At 37.5% G+C, this 15,516-nt stretch overlaps 1 protein-coding gene across 1 annotated transcript; it reads left to right on the forward strand.

The window, feature by feature from the left end:
• Window positions 1–6,458: 6,458 nt before the first annotated feature.
• Window positions 6,459–15,394, forward strand: LOC107583850 (membrane-bound transcription factor site-1 protease). Its single transcript, XM_016270205.1, has 21 exons — window positions 6,459–6,474; window positions 6,580–6,798; window positions 6,897–7,007; window positions 7,164–7,273; window positions 7,823–7,939; window positions 8,132–8,199; window positions 8,299–8,401; window positions 9,099–9,250; window positions 10,427–10,588; window positions 10,849–10,993; window positions 11,099–11,287; window positions 11,480–11,652; window positions 11,794–11,909; window positions 12,032–12,188; window positions 12,939–13,063; window positions 13,210–13,287; window positions 13,411–13,551; window positions 13,695–13,826; window positions 14,198–14,324; window positions 14,452–14,582; window positions 14,698–15,394. The coding sequence occupies exons 1-21, from the start codon at window positions 6,459–6,461 to the stop codon at window positions 14,907–14,909; spliced, it is 2,784 nt and encodes a 927-aa protein (XP_016125691.1). The 3' UTR covers window positions 14,910–15,394.
• Window positions 15,395–15,516: the final 122 nt, after the last annotated feature.

Raw genomic sequence — 15,516 nt, forward strand, 5'->3', positions numbered from 1 at the left:
GTTACACTCAAAAATGGAAGCAGATGGACTTGAACTCACAGAAACTGTTTAAACAAATGAAATGATTGGAGAAGTTTTGCTTACATCATCAGATAGAAGTCTGTCGGTACAACCTGTCTCTCACATGAGATGCTGCACCAGTAGCAAACGACAACCATTCAATACATTTACAATAGACAAAATGAAGTCTTGCTCTACATTTCTGTTTTTCTTGTTCAAGAAGCCATTTCACTCAGATATTCATCACAATGGGGAAGAAAGGACTATCACAATTCTGTTTCATGGCACCTTTTTTTTCTTATGTTGACAAGTCAGTACTTGTCTTTACAGTCATTTTACAGCCTTGCACCCATTCTGCATGTATCTGTGACTAGCAAGGATGGTCTGGTGTGTAGTAAAGAACCATATGGTGTCTTACTCTAGGATGTAAAATTGAGTTGCATAACAGTTAAGCCCACCTCTTATGGGACAGGCGTTCACAGCCCGGAGTTAGTGGGAAATTAAGCCTCTGGATGTGTGCCTGTGGGTGGGGGACCATGTTTTCAAGCAAATGTCTCTCACGTTGTCCTGAGGCTAACACTTTGGGGTGGATTATGAGTAGGGCTGCACGATAAATCGAAATGGAATCGAGATCGCGATTCGACAGAAGCTGCGATTGTCATGCGTGTCTTTCAGTGAAGCACGGTTCTGTGATCAACAGTAAATCTCCATCCAAAGGCCAGAGGGCACTGAAACTCTAAATAGTTTACTTCACAGAGCCGTAGTTCACTGAGAAGCTATGCAAACAGCTGTCATTATCGTGAATGATTTCTTCGATTTCATAACCGCGCAATAAAATTGTCTGCAAATTATTTATTTATATAAAAAAATTTTTGCAACTTTTCAGTGAACTACGGCTATGTGTAGTAAGTTCTGCTTCATCTGAAAGCACGTGATGATGATTTCCTGCTGATTACAGAACCGGCATTACTAACAAAATGCGCATGACAATCACATTCGATTAATCGTGCAGCCCTAATTATGAGCATCATTCTAGATGTCTTTAATGACGGCAGCACTTGAGCTGCATGAACTCCACAAACCTGATGATCATGTTCTCCAGAATAGTTTGAGATGAACCAAAGAGCATCTTGAGCTTCAGTGGAAGAAGATCTGAATGTCTGTACAAAAAGTCACATGATCAGCCAAAAAAGTTTTTTATTAATCCAAAAAAAGTCAAGTTGTTCAAAATTTTGGGGTCGGTAAGGTCTTTTAATGTTTTTGAAAGTCTATTATGCTCACCAACATAGCATTTATTTGTTCGACCATACAGTAAAAACAGTAATATTGTGAAATATTATTACTATTTTACATAACTGTCTTCTCTTTGAATATATTTTAAAATGTAATTTATTCCTGTATCAAAGCTGAATGTTCAGTAGTCAGTACTCCAGTCTTCAGTGTCACAATCTAATATGTTGATTTGCTGCACATATCTTATTTGTATCAATGTTGAAAACATTTGTTCTGCTTAATATTTTTGTGAAACTGAGAAATTAATGATTCTTTGAGTAAAAAGTAAAAAAAAACATGATGTCTTTACTGTTACTTTTGATACATTTTAAAACATCCATGCTGAGTAAAAGTGTCATTTGATGTTTTTTTTAAGCAACTAGCTAAATATAACTATTGTGTTGTCTCTTATCTGTCTGCAGAAAGCATAAAAAACCCATTGGTCATTGTGAGGAAGCCCATCACCAGATGAACACCCCTCCTGATCTACAGTAGACTGTTTTACTCTTTTTGTAAAAAATGGTCCCCCTCCTCCTCCTCAGGCTGCCACACTGATCACCTCCACTGGACCACAGACACACAATGGAGAGAAAACGCAGAAAGAAATGAAAACTCAAGCCATGTGTTATTCAGGCTTCTCTGCATTGTTGTAATTTAGGGCAGGACAAAACGTGAGCTCTTCAGGTCAAACAGTGCTGGTGTAATGTACTCCACTGTGCTGCAGCTCTCTGTTCATTCATTGGCTGGATTGTGCCCTATGCTCTGTGTTTGAGTGTGTTTGCTGGCGGTTGGCCCAGACTGTTGGCAATACATTCCTAAGACTTAATCTGAGTCCAGCGTTGTTTTCACAGGGCACACATTTCACTATTTTGGGTGTGGTGTGGATGCGAGTATACAAGACCAGAACATAATGTGTTATTTATAGTGGCCTGATTGCTGCTCTATGAATGCAACCTTTGTGCCATCTTCTAATGTTTAATTAATTCCCACTTCCCTCACCCTCAGCTATGAATTGTGGGATTGGCAAGGAGATTTTATGTGCCAATAATTTAATTCAGTATGACGTTTCTTGTAAATTAAATTTTGAACAAAGCGCATTGTCTGCTAATCTGACTGCATGTATTTCAATCTTCATTCTGGTTTTCCTTCAGGACATATTTTATGTTGTACATTTAAGTATGTGGTTCATAATACAAATTTTATTTTAGTTTAGTTTTCGCACATAACACACTGTTGCAAGTGAACATTTTGTTAATGGTTCGAGGATGATTGCATGGGTCCCATTCATGTTGACATCTGCCTACATGAATTAGCTTCTACCAAATTATAGATTAATGTGTTTAATAGATTAGACATGCAGCTTTAAACGTCAACAACAATAGATGTAGGAAGTGTTTTTGATATGACCTTTTGATTGACAATTGCGGTCATTTAAAAAAAATTAAATGTGCATGGATGAATTGTTCACATGCATTTTAGAAAATAGGCCTAGATTAATTTTTCATACCGACTTTAATTGTATTTTTTATTATTAGCATTTGTTTCTCTCTGCTGTCCCCAAGCTAAAAAAAAATGATCAACTATATAATGTTTCATTTCATTCGGTATCGATAATTATTGACGTTTTTTATAACCTTTTTTAAAACAGAAAGCAATAGAAAAAAATGTTTACATTTAACCACTGTATTTATAATTAACACAATTTGAGACGAACAAATATTTTTTGTTTGAACAATCAAACACAATAAAAATTAAACGGATATCTAATTTCTAATGTTTTATATGCAGATTAAATAGGTCTTTATTGTATAGGTCTAATTGTCTCCCGAGGCTACAGGAGGGCGCAATGAGCAAAATAATGCAGTGAATGATTTCGTAAATTGCATAATTATGAACAAAACAGCATCATGTATTTATGCATTGCTTAATCCAAAGAGCCGAAGCACCAATCACACAGACTGCATTTAAAAACATATGAGTTGCAGTGAAAAGGAATAAACCTCCACAAATTTGTGACGTGTTTTCTAAAAGTTTAAACTGTTTTAACTTTGCATGGCTTTCTATACATCTCTTCTGTGAGATGCGAGTGCAGTAGTCATATTTGTCAGTCTAAAAAAAATGCGCTGAATATGCGTTCTGTGTGAATGGCTTGGTTTCAGTTTTAACCCATTCAAGATCTTCTCCGCATTGAGTTTCTATATTTCTCTAATATTTTGAAAGAATAACGCAGCAGCGGCGTGTCTCGTGGGCTAGACCAGAGGTCCCCAACCACCGGGTCGTGACCCACTACCGGGCCGTGGAAGAATTGCTACCGGGGCTAAAAAAAAATGATCAACTATATAATGTTTCATTTCATTCGGTATCGATAATTATTGACGTTTTTTATAACCTTTTTTAAAACAGAAAGCAATAGAAAAAAATGTTTACATTTAACCACTGTATTTATAATTAACACAATTTGAGACGAACAAATATTTTTTGTTTGAACAATCAAACACAATAAAAATTAAACAGATATCTAATTTCTAATGTTTTATATGCAGATTAAATAGGTCTTTATTGTATAGGTCTAATTGTCTCCCGAGGCTACAGGAGGGCGCAATGAGCAAAATAATGCAGTGAATGATTTCGTAAATTGCATAATTATGAACAAAACAGCATCATGTATTTATGCATTGCTTAATCCAAAGAGCCGAAGCACCAATCACACAGACTGCATTTAAAAACATATGAGTTGCAGTGAAAAGGAATAAACCTCCACAAATTTGTGACGTGTTTTCTAAAAGTTTAAACTGTTTTAACTTTGCATGGCTTTCTATATATCTCTTCTGTGAGATGCGAGTGCAGTAGTCATATTTGTCAGTCTAAAAAAAATGCGCTGAATATGCGTTTTGTGTGAATGGCTTGGTTTCAGTTTTAACCCATTCAAGATCTTCTCCACATTGAGTTTCTATATTTCTCTAATATTTTGAATGAATAACGCAGCAGCGGCGTGTCTCGTGGGCTAGACCAGAGGTCCCCAACCACCGGGTCATGACCCACTACCGGGCCGTGGAAGAATTGCTACCGGGTCGCAAGAACATTATGGGGAAAAATGTGTTGATGACACTTATTTATTTATGTTAATGATTGTTCTAATTATTCTGTATTTTCTTTGTATGCGATTGATATGGAGCAGTCATTTGACAATTTCATGTTAGATAAGTAAATGAAAGATTGCTCTGATCTGTCGCATATTAGGAGTTAAACGGATCGCAGTTGATCCGTAATATGTACAAATGAGACCCTACCGTTCGGCATGCACGTGATTCGCAGATTAATTTGCCAATTTACACGTACAAGCAATTTTAAACCACTAGAAGAAATGAAATTCATTACTCGCTGTTCTCGCACAAAATCAAAGCCCGTGCAAGAGACGTGTTTCAGACAGCGTGGAAATACCAAGTTGCATATACATACACATAAAATGAGCCTATGTCAAAAACCCTTCACGGCATTGTCATTCTCTGTGCTTAAAAAATGTTTTTTTTTTCTTGCTTATCCGAAAAAATTGTCCGATCTGTGACTCAAACCACAATATAATGTGTTGAACCACTATATAATGCTATTATAATACTATATAATAGCTATATATATATATATGCCGGTCTGCGAGAATATTTTCCAAACGTAACCAGTCCGTGGTGTAAAAATGGTTGGAGACTACTGGGCTAGACTAACAAAACATTAAAATACAATAACGTCACTTACATCACTGCATCTCGTGCGCCACTGATGACGCTCCCTTGACGCACTCATAACATTCAAATGCAAATGTTTATTTTAAATTCGACTAATATTCATTCATTCTTTATTCACAATATTTTCATCGCAGGCACAGCACTCATTTCAGCATTTGTTTGTGTTGTCTGCGTCACTCATAGTACGTGCCCATATATCGTGCGCTATATCAAACATTTTTTTCTATTGATATCGAAGATGGTGTACCGTCGATTAAATATCAATACCGTTTTGTCGCCCAGACCTACATAGCATTATATTTATAAATCACACTTGAACCCTGCAGTGCTGTACACAGGTTACGTGCAATTTGTTCCTCCCCCGCTCTCTTTGGGGTGACTGCAGGGAGGAAAGTCATGAGCAGGGGGTGAACCGAATAGTTGAGAGCATATATGCAAGTAATTATCATTTAAATGATGTCGGGGTCAGCTCTACAATTACAGTATATGCACTAGTCTCGTCTGTATAGCTTTAGGGTGAATTAATGAGCAGTAATCAGCCAGAGAGGAAGACTTGTCAGAGCTGGTCAAAGTGGTTTGCTCGCTTAAACGCCTACGATTCCTTTCCAAGTGCTGCACCTGCACTTTACGAGAGTTTTTTTTTTTTTTGTGTAACTTTTCACTCTTCAGCTTTTCTATGTAAACGTGTACGTATAAATGTTTAATCACTGTTATCGCTCTGCTCAGTTTGAAAAAACGTGTAAATATTCCTGAAAGCTTAGGCTGTCTCTGATCTCGCCAGAAGTTATTCAAAGAGCCAATAAAAATGCAAATGAAGGTGTAGATGTTGATACCGTGTGGTTAGGTTTGTGTTAGACAAATGGACAGAATCTGATACTGTGCACGTTTTGTCAATATTTACTGCCTTTTTTTTTTTTTAAATCAGTTTTACATTATTGTTACTTTTGGGCCAGTGTTGTTGATTTAAATATGTTGCCACGTTATAGTTATCTAGCAAGTCTTAGAAACAGTTAGAATGGGTTATTCTATATCATCTTTTTCCAGCAAAAGTGTTTATAAATTAGATATTATAGTTGTAGAATCAATATTATTATACTACAATATTATATTATATTACATTACTTTATATTATATTACCAGGACAGGTACATAGTTGAATTATTAAAATCCTTGTTGTTGAACTTTGATTTATTTTACGGCTTAAAATATTCATGATAATGGAGTTTATTTTTATTTTAAGTTCTGGGGCAATGGTTTCTACTGAGAAAAGTGCTCTTGAGTTATGAGAAATAAATGTGCCCTTATAAAGTGAATATAAATGGGGAACATGGCTTGAAAGAGTGATAAATTACATGATGGTTCAAAAAAATTATTATTTGAAGTGAGCATTTTTAATAATCCTCCTCCTTAGGGCCTGGTGACATGAGGGCATGAGTTGGCAGAAGTATGTCAGCCAGTAGAGGTTCTTTTATGCTGTTTATAACACAGTATATTCATGGCACAAATAAAATTATCAAATGGGATGAAATATAATTGTAAATAATTTCTCATTCCTTTTCTCTTTCAGCGGGCAGTGATGGGGCGTCCCCGTGCAATGACACACGCTGGGTGCAGAAGTGGCAGTCGTGGCAGTCATCAAGGCCACTCAGGAGAACCAGTCTGTCTCTGGGCTCTGGATTCTGGCATGCTACAGGAAGACACTCCAGTCGCCGTCTCCTACGGGCCATCCCCAGACATGTCGCTCAGATACTGCAAGCAGATGTGCTCTGGCAGATGGGACACACTGGTATGTGTTAAAGAATGGGATGTTGTAATTAATGTTCAACTCCTTTTGGAGATCAGGTTTGCGATGAAGCTTGTGTTCCTGTTTGTGTTCATATGCAGGCTCTGGGGTGAAGGTAGCAGTATTTGACACTGGGCTGAGTGAGAAGCACCCTCACTTTAAGAATGTTAAAGAAAGAACCAACTGGACCAATGAGAAAACACTGGATGATGGTTAGACATGAAACAATGTCATGATACAAGTTTAAACATCTTTTAATTAATCATTATTGCGCTCTGAGTGAAGTTGACTGAATCAACCCAGATGAATTGTTCAGATTACAAGCATTAATCATGCTTTTATCTTTCTGTCTCACATTTTTTCTTCAGGGTTGGGTCATGGTACCTTTGTTGCTGGGGTTATTGCCAGCATGAGAGAGTGCCAGGGATTCGCTCCTGATTCTGAGCTTCATATCTTCAGGGTTTTTACTAATAACCAGGTAGCACACAACACTCAAATCCATGGTCCTATACAACCACTTTTCAGGATTAAAAATGTCTTTACTGTCACTTTCAATCAATTTAATGCATCCTTGCTGAATAAACGTGTAAATTAATGTTTTAAAAAATGTAATGCAGTTTTCACAAAAAGTATTAAGCAGCACTACCGTTTTCAACGTTGATGATAAGAAATGTTTCTTGAGCACCAAATCAGCATGTTAGATTGATTTCTGAAGAAAGGGGTAGTTCACCCAAATGAAAAATCTGTTATTTACTCATCCTCAAGCTGTTCTAAACCTGTATGAATTTCTTTTTTCTGCTGAACACAAAAGAAGCTCTTTTGAAGAATGTGGTAAACCAAAGAATTTCTGGTCCCCATCAACTTCCATAGTATTTTTGTTTATACTGCTCAGTTCTTTTAACTGGTATCGGTTTTCAGTTTTTGTATATTATTACATAATTATTCAGGCTGATTTTTACACATCTCCACATACGCATATGTTCTTCTTTTTTCTTTTTCTTTTTTTTTTTCTTCTTCTTCTTCTTAGGTGTCCTACACCTCCTGGTTCTTAGATGCCTTTAACTATGCCATCCTGAAGAAGATAGACGTCTTAAATCTCAGTATAGGGGGACCAGACTTTATGGACCATCCTTTTGTTGATAAGGTATGGACAAATTAAATGGACATTTATTCATTCTGCAGGTGCTTTTATCCAAAGCAAACTAAAAATGAGAAACATCTCAGTTTTGATAAGGGCCAACTAATTTGAATAAAAGTGCAGTGTAAAAATACACTGTACATCAATGTTTATGCTCTCTGAAATGTAGTGCTCTAATAAAAACTCTTGTTTAACAAGGTTTGGGAGCTCACAGCCAACAAGGTGATTATGGTATCTGCTATTGGCAATGATGGCCCACTCTATGGGTAAGAAAAGTAGTTTAAGGACAAATTATATTAGATTTGGCCAATATTCCCAACATATCTATTGATACTGATTTAAAAAAAATTGTATTTGTCTTCCAGAACTCTGAACAATCCAGCAGATCAGATGGATGTAATTGGTGTTGGAGGGATTGATTTTGAGGACAACATTGCCAGGTTCTCATCCCGGGGCATGACAACATGGGTGCGTTCTGTCTTTTGGTGACATCACATTACTGCATTTTTCCTGTGCAGCTGCCTAAAGAGGCCAGTTAGAACATGTTTGTGCATTTTGATCTGACTTAAAAAGGGCAGACAGACACCTCCTGCTACACAGAGTTGGAGATACCTGGCCTCCCCCGCTTCAGGAAGGAGAATAAATTGAAGAGATGTACATGCACTTCAAAAGACTTAGTAAAAACCCTCTATTGCACCTTTGAAGTTGTTCAAAGAATTACAGCTTTGTAGATTTTCAATAAAGTTGCAAATAAATGAATGTCCTTGAGATAAGATAAATGAAAATGGATTTCCCAGTTAAAGAACTGGGTGACATTGCTAAAAAAAAATTTAAATTGTAGTCTAGGTAAAATAATACACCATTGAAATAATAAACAACAATGTTTACCTAAATATATTAAAATGTTTTGGATTTCATTAAAAAAAAATTTGGCCAATGATGCAAATAAAAAATTTAGGAATCAGTTTATTATCGAACTTACCAACATCCCAGTAGCCATTATAAAGAAGTGCACTCTTGCTGGCCATGTATTACTGCTGAATTTAGATTTAATGTCCACTGAGGTAACATGCTGCTCTCTTTTCCACTCGTCACAATATCTGTCAGTCTGTCTTGTCGGCTTGGTTTAATCATTGTTTTGCTTTCTGTGCTACCTGTTGATCAGGAGCTGCCAGGTGGCTATGGCAGGGTGAAGCCTGACATTGTGACGTACGGCTCTGGTGTGCGTGGTTCAGGATTGAAGGAGGGCTGTCGTTCTCTCTCTGGCACCAGTGTTGCATCACCTGTAGTGGCCGGAGCTGTCACACTACTGGCCAGGTGAGATAGATGAACAAAAATAATATGAAACTGACAAGTTTCCTAAAATGCTTTGCATTAACATTTACAAACTCACTTTCAGATTTTTGTTTTGTGGGACCATTTAAAAAAAATAAAAAATAGAACTTAATTTTCCGCAGCCATTACCCTACTCTTAAGATCTTTCAGGAATCATTTAGTATTTATGAAACATTTGTTTTACTTATTATAATCTTAATATTTTTGTGAAAAGTGATACATTTTTCATGATTTTTTTTTTATGAATAGAAAGTCCAAAAGCACAGCATTTATTAGAAATATAAACTATTTGTAACAGTGTGAATGTCTTTATTCTCACCTTTAAAAAAAAAAATCAATTTAATGCTTCCTTGCCGAATAAAATAAAATAATTAAAAAAAAAAAAAAAAATCTCATCTTATATACTCAACACCTAAATTAGGGGTGTCTGATTTCAGGCCTATATACTTAATAAAAGAGTGCACTTTAGTAATGTCAGGTGTAGACATTTTTATATCCATTTTGATCAGTGATTCAGATCAGGGTTTCATTATTAGGTCTGTGTTTGATGCTTTATCAGGGTGCTGATAGAGATTGATAGTGGGCTCACCTGTACTTTGTACATTTATTGCTATAAACACACCACTCACACACAACTGATATGAAGTTGAACTAAATAAATTGGTCCCCTAAACCTATGGTTTTCTGCGTAAGTGCCTTATTGTTTTTCCTTTGTCCTTATGACAGAAAAATTAAATTCATCCTGCAAGAAAAGAAAAACAAGAAACCAATGAATTGACCGAATCAATCTTATTTTTCACAGGGAATTGAATGGCATAGTTTCTCTTTTACTAGCTTTTGCTGTATATTTGATGTAGTCTGTCCTCCCAGACTGTGATGGGCTAACATAATTTGCCAGTGTTTCCACTTTATACTGTTTTCATTTCACCACCTTCAGTTCTATTCCTTTCTATCTCTTTCATTTATATTGCTCTCATTTGTATTAGTCTCTCATAGGTACATGACCCCATCTGCCTCTGTTTTATGGCCTCTGAGTCACTATGTGCCAGTGTTTCTTTTAAGCCTGTTTTCCAGTCCTCAACCTGCGGTTGCACTGAAATGATATCCCATCAACCCACATCCGTTTAACTGAGCTGTGTTGGTCTTTTGTCTTTCCAGCACTGTGTTGAACAGAGAGCTGGTGAACCCGGCCAGTATGAAGCAGGCCCTGATCGCCTCCGCACGCAGGCTGCCAGGCGTCAACATGTTTGAGCAGGGCCATGGCAAACTTGATTTACTCAGAGCCTACCAGATCCTTAACAGCTACAAGCCACAAGCCAGGCATGTCTCTGGCATCCGCACAAATATAGTGTTCTGCTCTTTGACTAGCATTCTGCTCACGTAGCATGCTCACATTATCTTATTCATGTATGCTGAATTGGTTCATTTAAAATGTAGCCAGGCATCTCTATCGCACACTCATTAAGATTTAATTGTTACAGCCTGATTAAAGGGTAGATTTGACCCGGTTCATTATCTTGCACTGGCTCTCAGTGTGGTCATCGTCCTCTAATGAATTTTTTTTTTAAATAATTCTTTAGCCTGAGTCCGAGCTACATAGATCTGACCGAGTGCCCGTACATGTGGCCCTACTGCTCTCAGCCTATTTACTACGGTGGCATGCCGACGATTGTCAACGTGACCATTCTTAATGGTATGGGTGTGACGGGAAGGATTGTGGACAAGGTAGGCAGTAATAAATAGACCACAATGTAAACTTTTTACGTTAAATTGTAATTTCAAAAATTCATGGTGCATTTGATTAAGCTCAGTTATGTTTTATATCCGCAGCCCATCTGGCAGCCCTACCTTCCTCAGAATGGGGATTATGTGGATGTGGCGGTGTCTTACTCGCCTGTACTCTGGCCCTGGGCCGGATACCTGGCTGTTTCCATATCTGTGGCCAAGAAAGCTGCATCGTGGGAAGGGATTGCTCAGGGTCATGTCATGGTTACAGTGGCCTCACCAGCAGAGAATGATGTGAGTAACAGTACTGTCCCTGAAATCTCCAGTAAGGTGATAATTTGCTATTTTAATTTGTATTTCAAAGTGCTCTTCTCCTTAAATCATAAGTTAATTGTATTGGTTTATGACCACACTTCTTTCAGACTGTAGTAGTGTAATTTGAGATCATGACCTGCTGTGGTCTCTTTTTCGTGTGTTTGTATCCAGTCAGCAATAGGTGGTGAGATGACCTCTACTGTTAAGTTACCAGTGAAGGTAAAGATTGTCCCTACCCCGCCACGTAGTAAGAGGATTCTGTGGGATCAGTACCACAACCTACGCTACCCGCCTGGCTACTTCCCCCGAGACAACCTGCGCATGAAAAATGATCCACTTGACTGGTGAGCCTCGACCACCAAAAATAATCCACATTCAATCAGTTGTTCGAAAAAGCATTTTACTGTGGAAAAAAATCTGTAGAGGGCAGCATTTCATAGCTTGTTTCTAGAAACCTTTTTATCCCCATTTTTCTTGTTTTGAAGGAATGGTGATCATATTCACACTAACTTTAGAGACATGTATCAGCACCTTCGCAGCATGGGCTACTTTGTCGAGGTCTTAGGTGCACCAATCACATGCTTTGATGCCAGTCAGTATGGTAGGTGTTCATCTAGTGGAGTATTTTCTGTATAAAGGATTCTGTCTTGAAGATGAATTGGTTTTGTGGTGCAAGTAGTGATGGAAATCAACTGTCATCTGTCTCTGCATGCATGTTTACAGGGACCTTGCTGATGGTAGACAGTGAGGAAGAGTATTTTCCAGAGGAAATCACCAAGTTGAGGAGGGACATAGATAACGGCCTGTCTCTCATCATCTTCAGTGACTGGTACAACACATCAGTCATGAGAAAAGTCAAGTTCTATGATGAGAACACCAGGTACTGAGAACATCAAGGCATATCGTAATCTTTTGTGTCACTGTCTCTATCTTTAAAAGATTCATTATCAGTCCACTGTACTGCATGTAATTCTGGGTGAATGTTCAGTGGGGTCCAATAGTCCGAGGTCATTAGTAAAAATATTTTTTTTGTTTAAAGAATTTTTTTAAAAAACAAACAAATGTTAACAAAACATTTATTATGTTAATTATGTATTTCTAGGTCATGGGAAATATTTCTTTAATATTTTTACTTTCTTATTGCTTTAATCCTGCAACCTTTTACTAATTCTGTAGGTTTAAATAAAAAAAAAAAAAAAACTAATTTCAGTTGTTCTGAAGCTGTTTGGACACCACAGTGTATGGCAGAAAACTTAACTAATGCTATTGCACAGAAAGTTAGCGTTTCAATAGACCGTAATTTGTGTCAAGACTGCCTTGCTAGTTACTTGATTAATTGTGATTTCACCTGACATTTTTATTCAGCGATGGGTTTGTCTAATTTTCCAATTATCTTCTGTTAAGTTTTTCTGTCCTAATTTAAATAAATTGTGCTTCCCATTAGGGTATTTAAGTGCCCTAATTAAAAACTAATGTTATTTTGGGGGGGGATTAAAATTGTGTGGTTTCTATTATTGGATGTGACAAATACTTTTTAAATTGGGCTCTTAGTAAAGTGTCCAATTCAGGACAATCATGTTTTGTTTATCAAATAAAGGCAAATTTTGAAACATGCCTTACACATTTGCAGGCAATGGTGGATGCCGGACACAGGGGGAGCTAACGTACCAGCCTTGAATGACCTGATCTCAGTGTGGGGTATGGCCTTCAGTGATGGTCTGTATGAGGGAGACTTCACAATGGCAGATCATGACAGTAAGACTCTATAACTTCTCGCTATAACGTAGCTGTATCATAGATTCTTGCTAAATACATGATATTGAGTAGGCTGTTTTAATGGTGACAAGTTTGCCTAAAACAAAAATTAGATTTCAATAATATACCATATCTTTTGCTTTTAGTGTATTACGCCTCGGGGTGCAGCATCGCTCGTTTTCCTGAGGATGGGATTGTCATCGCTCAGACCTTAAAGGATCAAGGTACACGGCACCTGCTGTGATCGTACACCTCACATCACTGCTGTATCCATGGAGACCAGCTAAAGGCTGCCTTGTATTCTTAATCCTCTTGTTATTGTGATCTGACATTCTCAAATTTTCTAGGTCTGGAGGTCTTGAAACAAGAGACAGCAGTGGTGGAAAATGTGCCTGTGCTTGGACTGTACCAAACACCCTCTGAGGGGGGAGGCCGCATAGCACTCTACGGAGACTCCAACTGTATTGATGACAGTCATAGACAGAAAGGTAATGGCCATTTGTTGTGTATATAAGCTCACAATTTGGACAAACATGTCTGAGAGAGAGTAAAAAGAAACTAGCCCCACTAAATTATTTTTTGGACTTGTTAATTTAATTCAATGTGTTTGGGTTCTCTTTTCTCCATTTAGACTGTTTTTGGCTTCTGGATGCTCTGCTGCAGTACACTTCCTATAGCATGGCTCCACCCAGCCTCACCCACTCTAAAAACAGAGTGGTGCCCCCTACAGGCACAGACAGGCCACTACCACAGAGATTGGAAGGTAAATTAATACTTATTGAATCATTTTTCTGTACTGTATTAATTCATTGTAATGCATTTACATTTTCATTTAAATTCATAATTTACATACACTATTTTTAATGTGTATTTTTTTCATTAATTTAGTCATTTTATTTGTAATTCTTTTTTAATGCATTATTTTTCAGTATTTTAATGATTACATTCATTAATTATTTTTATTAATGCATTATTTTCAGTTTATTGTAATTATCTTTAAATGATTATTATTGCTTTTTAATTATAAGTAATTTGTTTTTAATTAATTTAATTCATTATTTTTAATTCATTTAATGAATTCATTCATTTTTATGAATTGGATTTAATCTGATGATATTATTATTATTTCGGTAGGCAATCACCTCTACCGTTACTCCAAAGTGCTGGAGGCTCATCTGGGTGACCCTAAGCCTCGTCCTCTACCTGCATGTCCTCATCTGTCTTGGGCTAAACCCCAGCCGCTTAATGAGACTGCTCCTAGGTCAGTACACATGAGACCACTGCCATTCTTAACTACTGCACTGTCAGTGGAAACAAATCTAAATTTGGATGCATTGTCTTTAAATATCTACATCTGACAAGGTTTGTTGACATTTATTTGTTCTCAGCAATCTGTGGAAGCACCAGAAGCTACTGTCAGTGGACATGGACAAGGTTGTTTTGCCTAATGTGAGGCCATATCGGCCTCAGGTTCGACCTCTGTCTCCTGGAGAAAGTGGAGCCTGGGATATCCCTGGAGGTGAGGAAGGAACTTTTGCTGCATGTTTAGGAAATAATTAACCAGATGTAACCCACAAAAGGGCTTTTTACAATTCAGCCAACGCATTGCAGTAATCCATGTGTGTTTTTCTCAGGAATAATGCCCGGCCGCTATAATCAAGAGGTGGGCCAGACCATCCCAATGTTTGCGTTTCTCGGTGCCATGGTTGTTCTTTCCTTCTTTGTGGTGCAACTGACCAAGGCCAAGAGCAAGCCCAAGCGCAGAAAACCCAGAGTGAAACGACCGCTTTACCTTCAACAACAGCAACCACAAACCCCACACTCAGGCAAAAACCCCACCGTATGATCCGCTATATACCACATCTGGACAAACTAGCGGGGAACAGTCTTCCCTGCGGTGTGTGTGATGCCGTAACCCCATGATAATGAGATCTGAAGGGCTGTGTCTGTACATTCTTGAGATGAACCAGCCACCTGCGCCCAGATGAGGGCCTTGTTTGGACATCAGTGTTCCTTCTCTTGTCTTTATTCAACACTTGCCTTTCAATTTAGTGACCAAATGGAAGAATGTTCCTTTTTTTTAATTTATTGTTGAATAATTGACTATTGACCCTTGCTTTCTGACAAATTGGACAACCGAAACCAGCTATTCAGTTTCCTTGATTAACATATTGGACTTGTTTCCACCTGTCCTCATTTTTGTATTCAGTCAGACTGTTTTTTTTTATAAAACTTGTGTGCTTACATATTTTGTAAATAGCCATCATGATTTCACTGTTGTTGGTGTTTTAAATATATCTTATCCGATATAAAGCAAGAAAACCTGCCTCTGTCTTTAATAAATCTTAGATGACAGTCTTCATATAACATTACAATGGAGGAAAAAACAAGAACAGTGTTTATCTTGTTTATCCAAGGGATGATTCAGGTAAACCATCAGAAGTATATGTGCC

The sequence above is a fragment of the Sinocyclocheilus grahami genome, unplaced genomic scaffold (genome assembly GCF_001515645.1).
Source record: "Sinocyclocheilus grahami isolate Dianchi unplaced genomic scaffold, SAMN03320097.WGS_v1.1 scaffold55.1, whole genome shotgun sequence".
NCBI classification, from domain to species: Eukaryota; Metazoa; Chordata; class Actinopteri; order Cypriniformes; family Cyprinidae; genus Sinocyclocheilus; species Sinocyclocheilus grahami.

Coding starts and splice junctions, on each gene's coding strand:
- LOC107583850 (XM_016270205.1), top strand. Junction 11,288..11,479: donor CCTCACCAGCAGAGAATGAT/GTGAGTAACAGT, acceptor GTTTGTATCCAG/TCAGCAATAGGTGGTGAGAT. Junction 13,288..13,410: donor TCAGACCTTAAAGGATCAAG/GTACACGGCACC, acceptor CAAATTTTCTAG/GTCTGGAGGTCTTGAAACAA.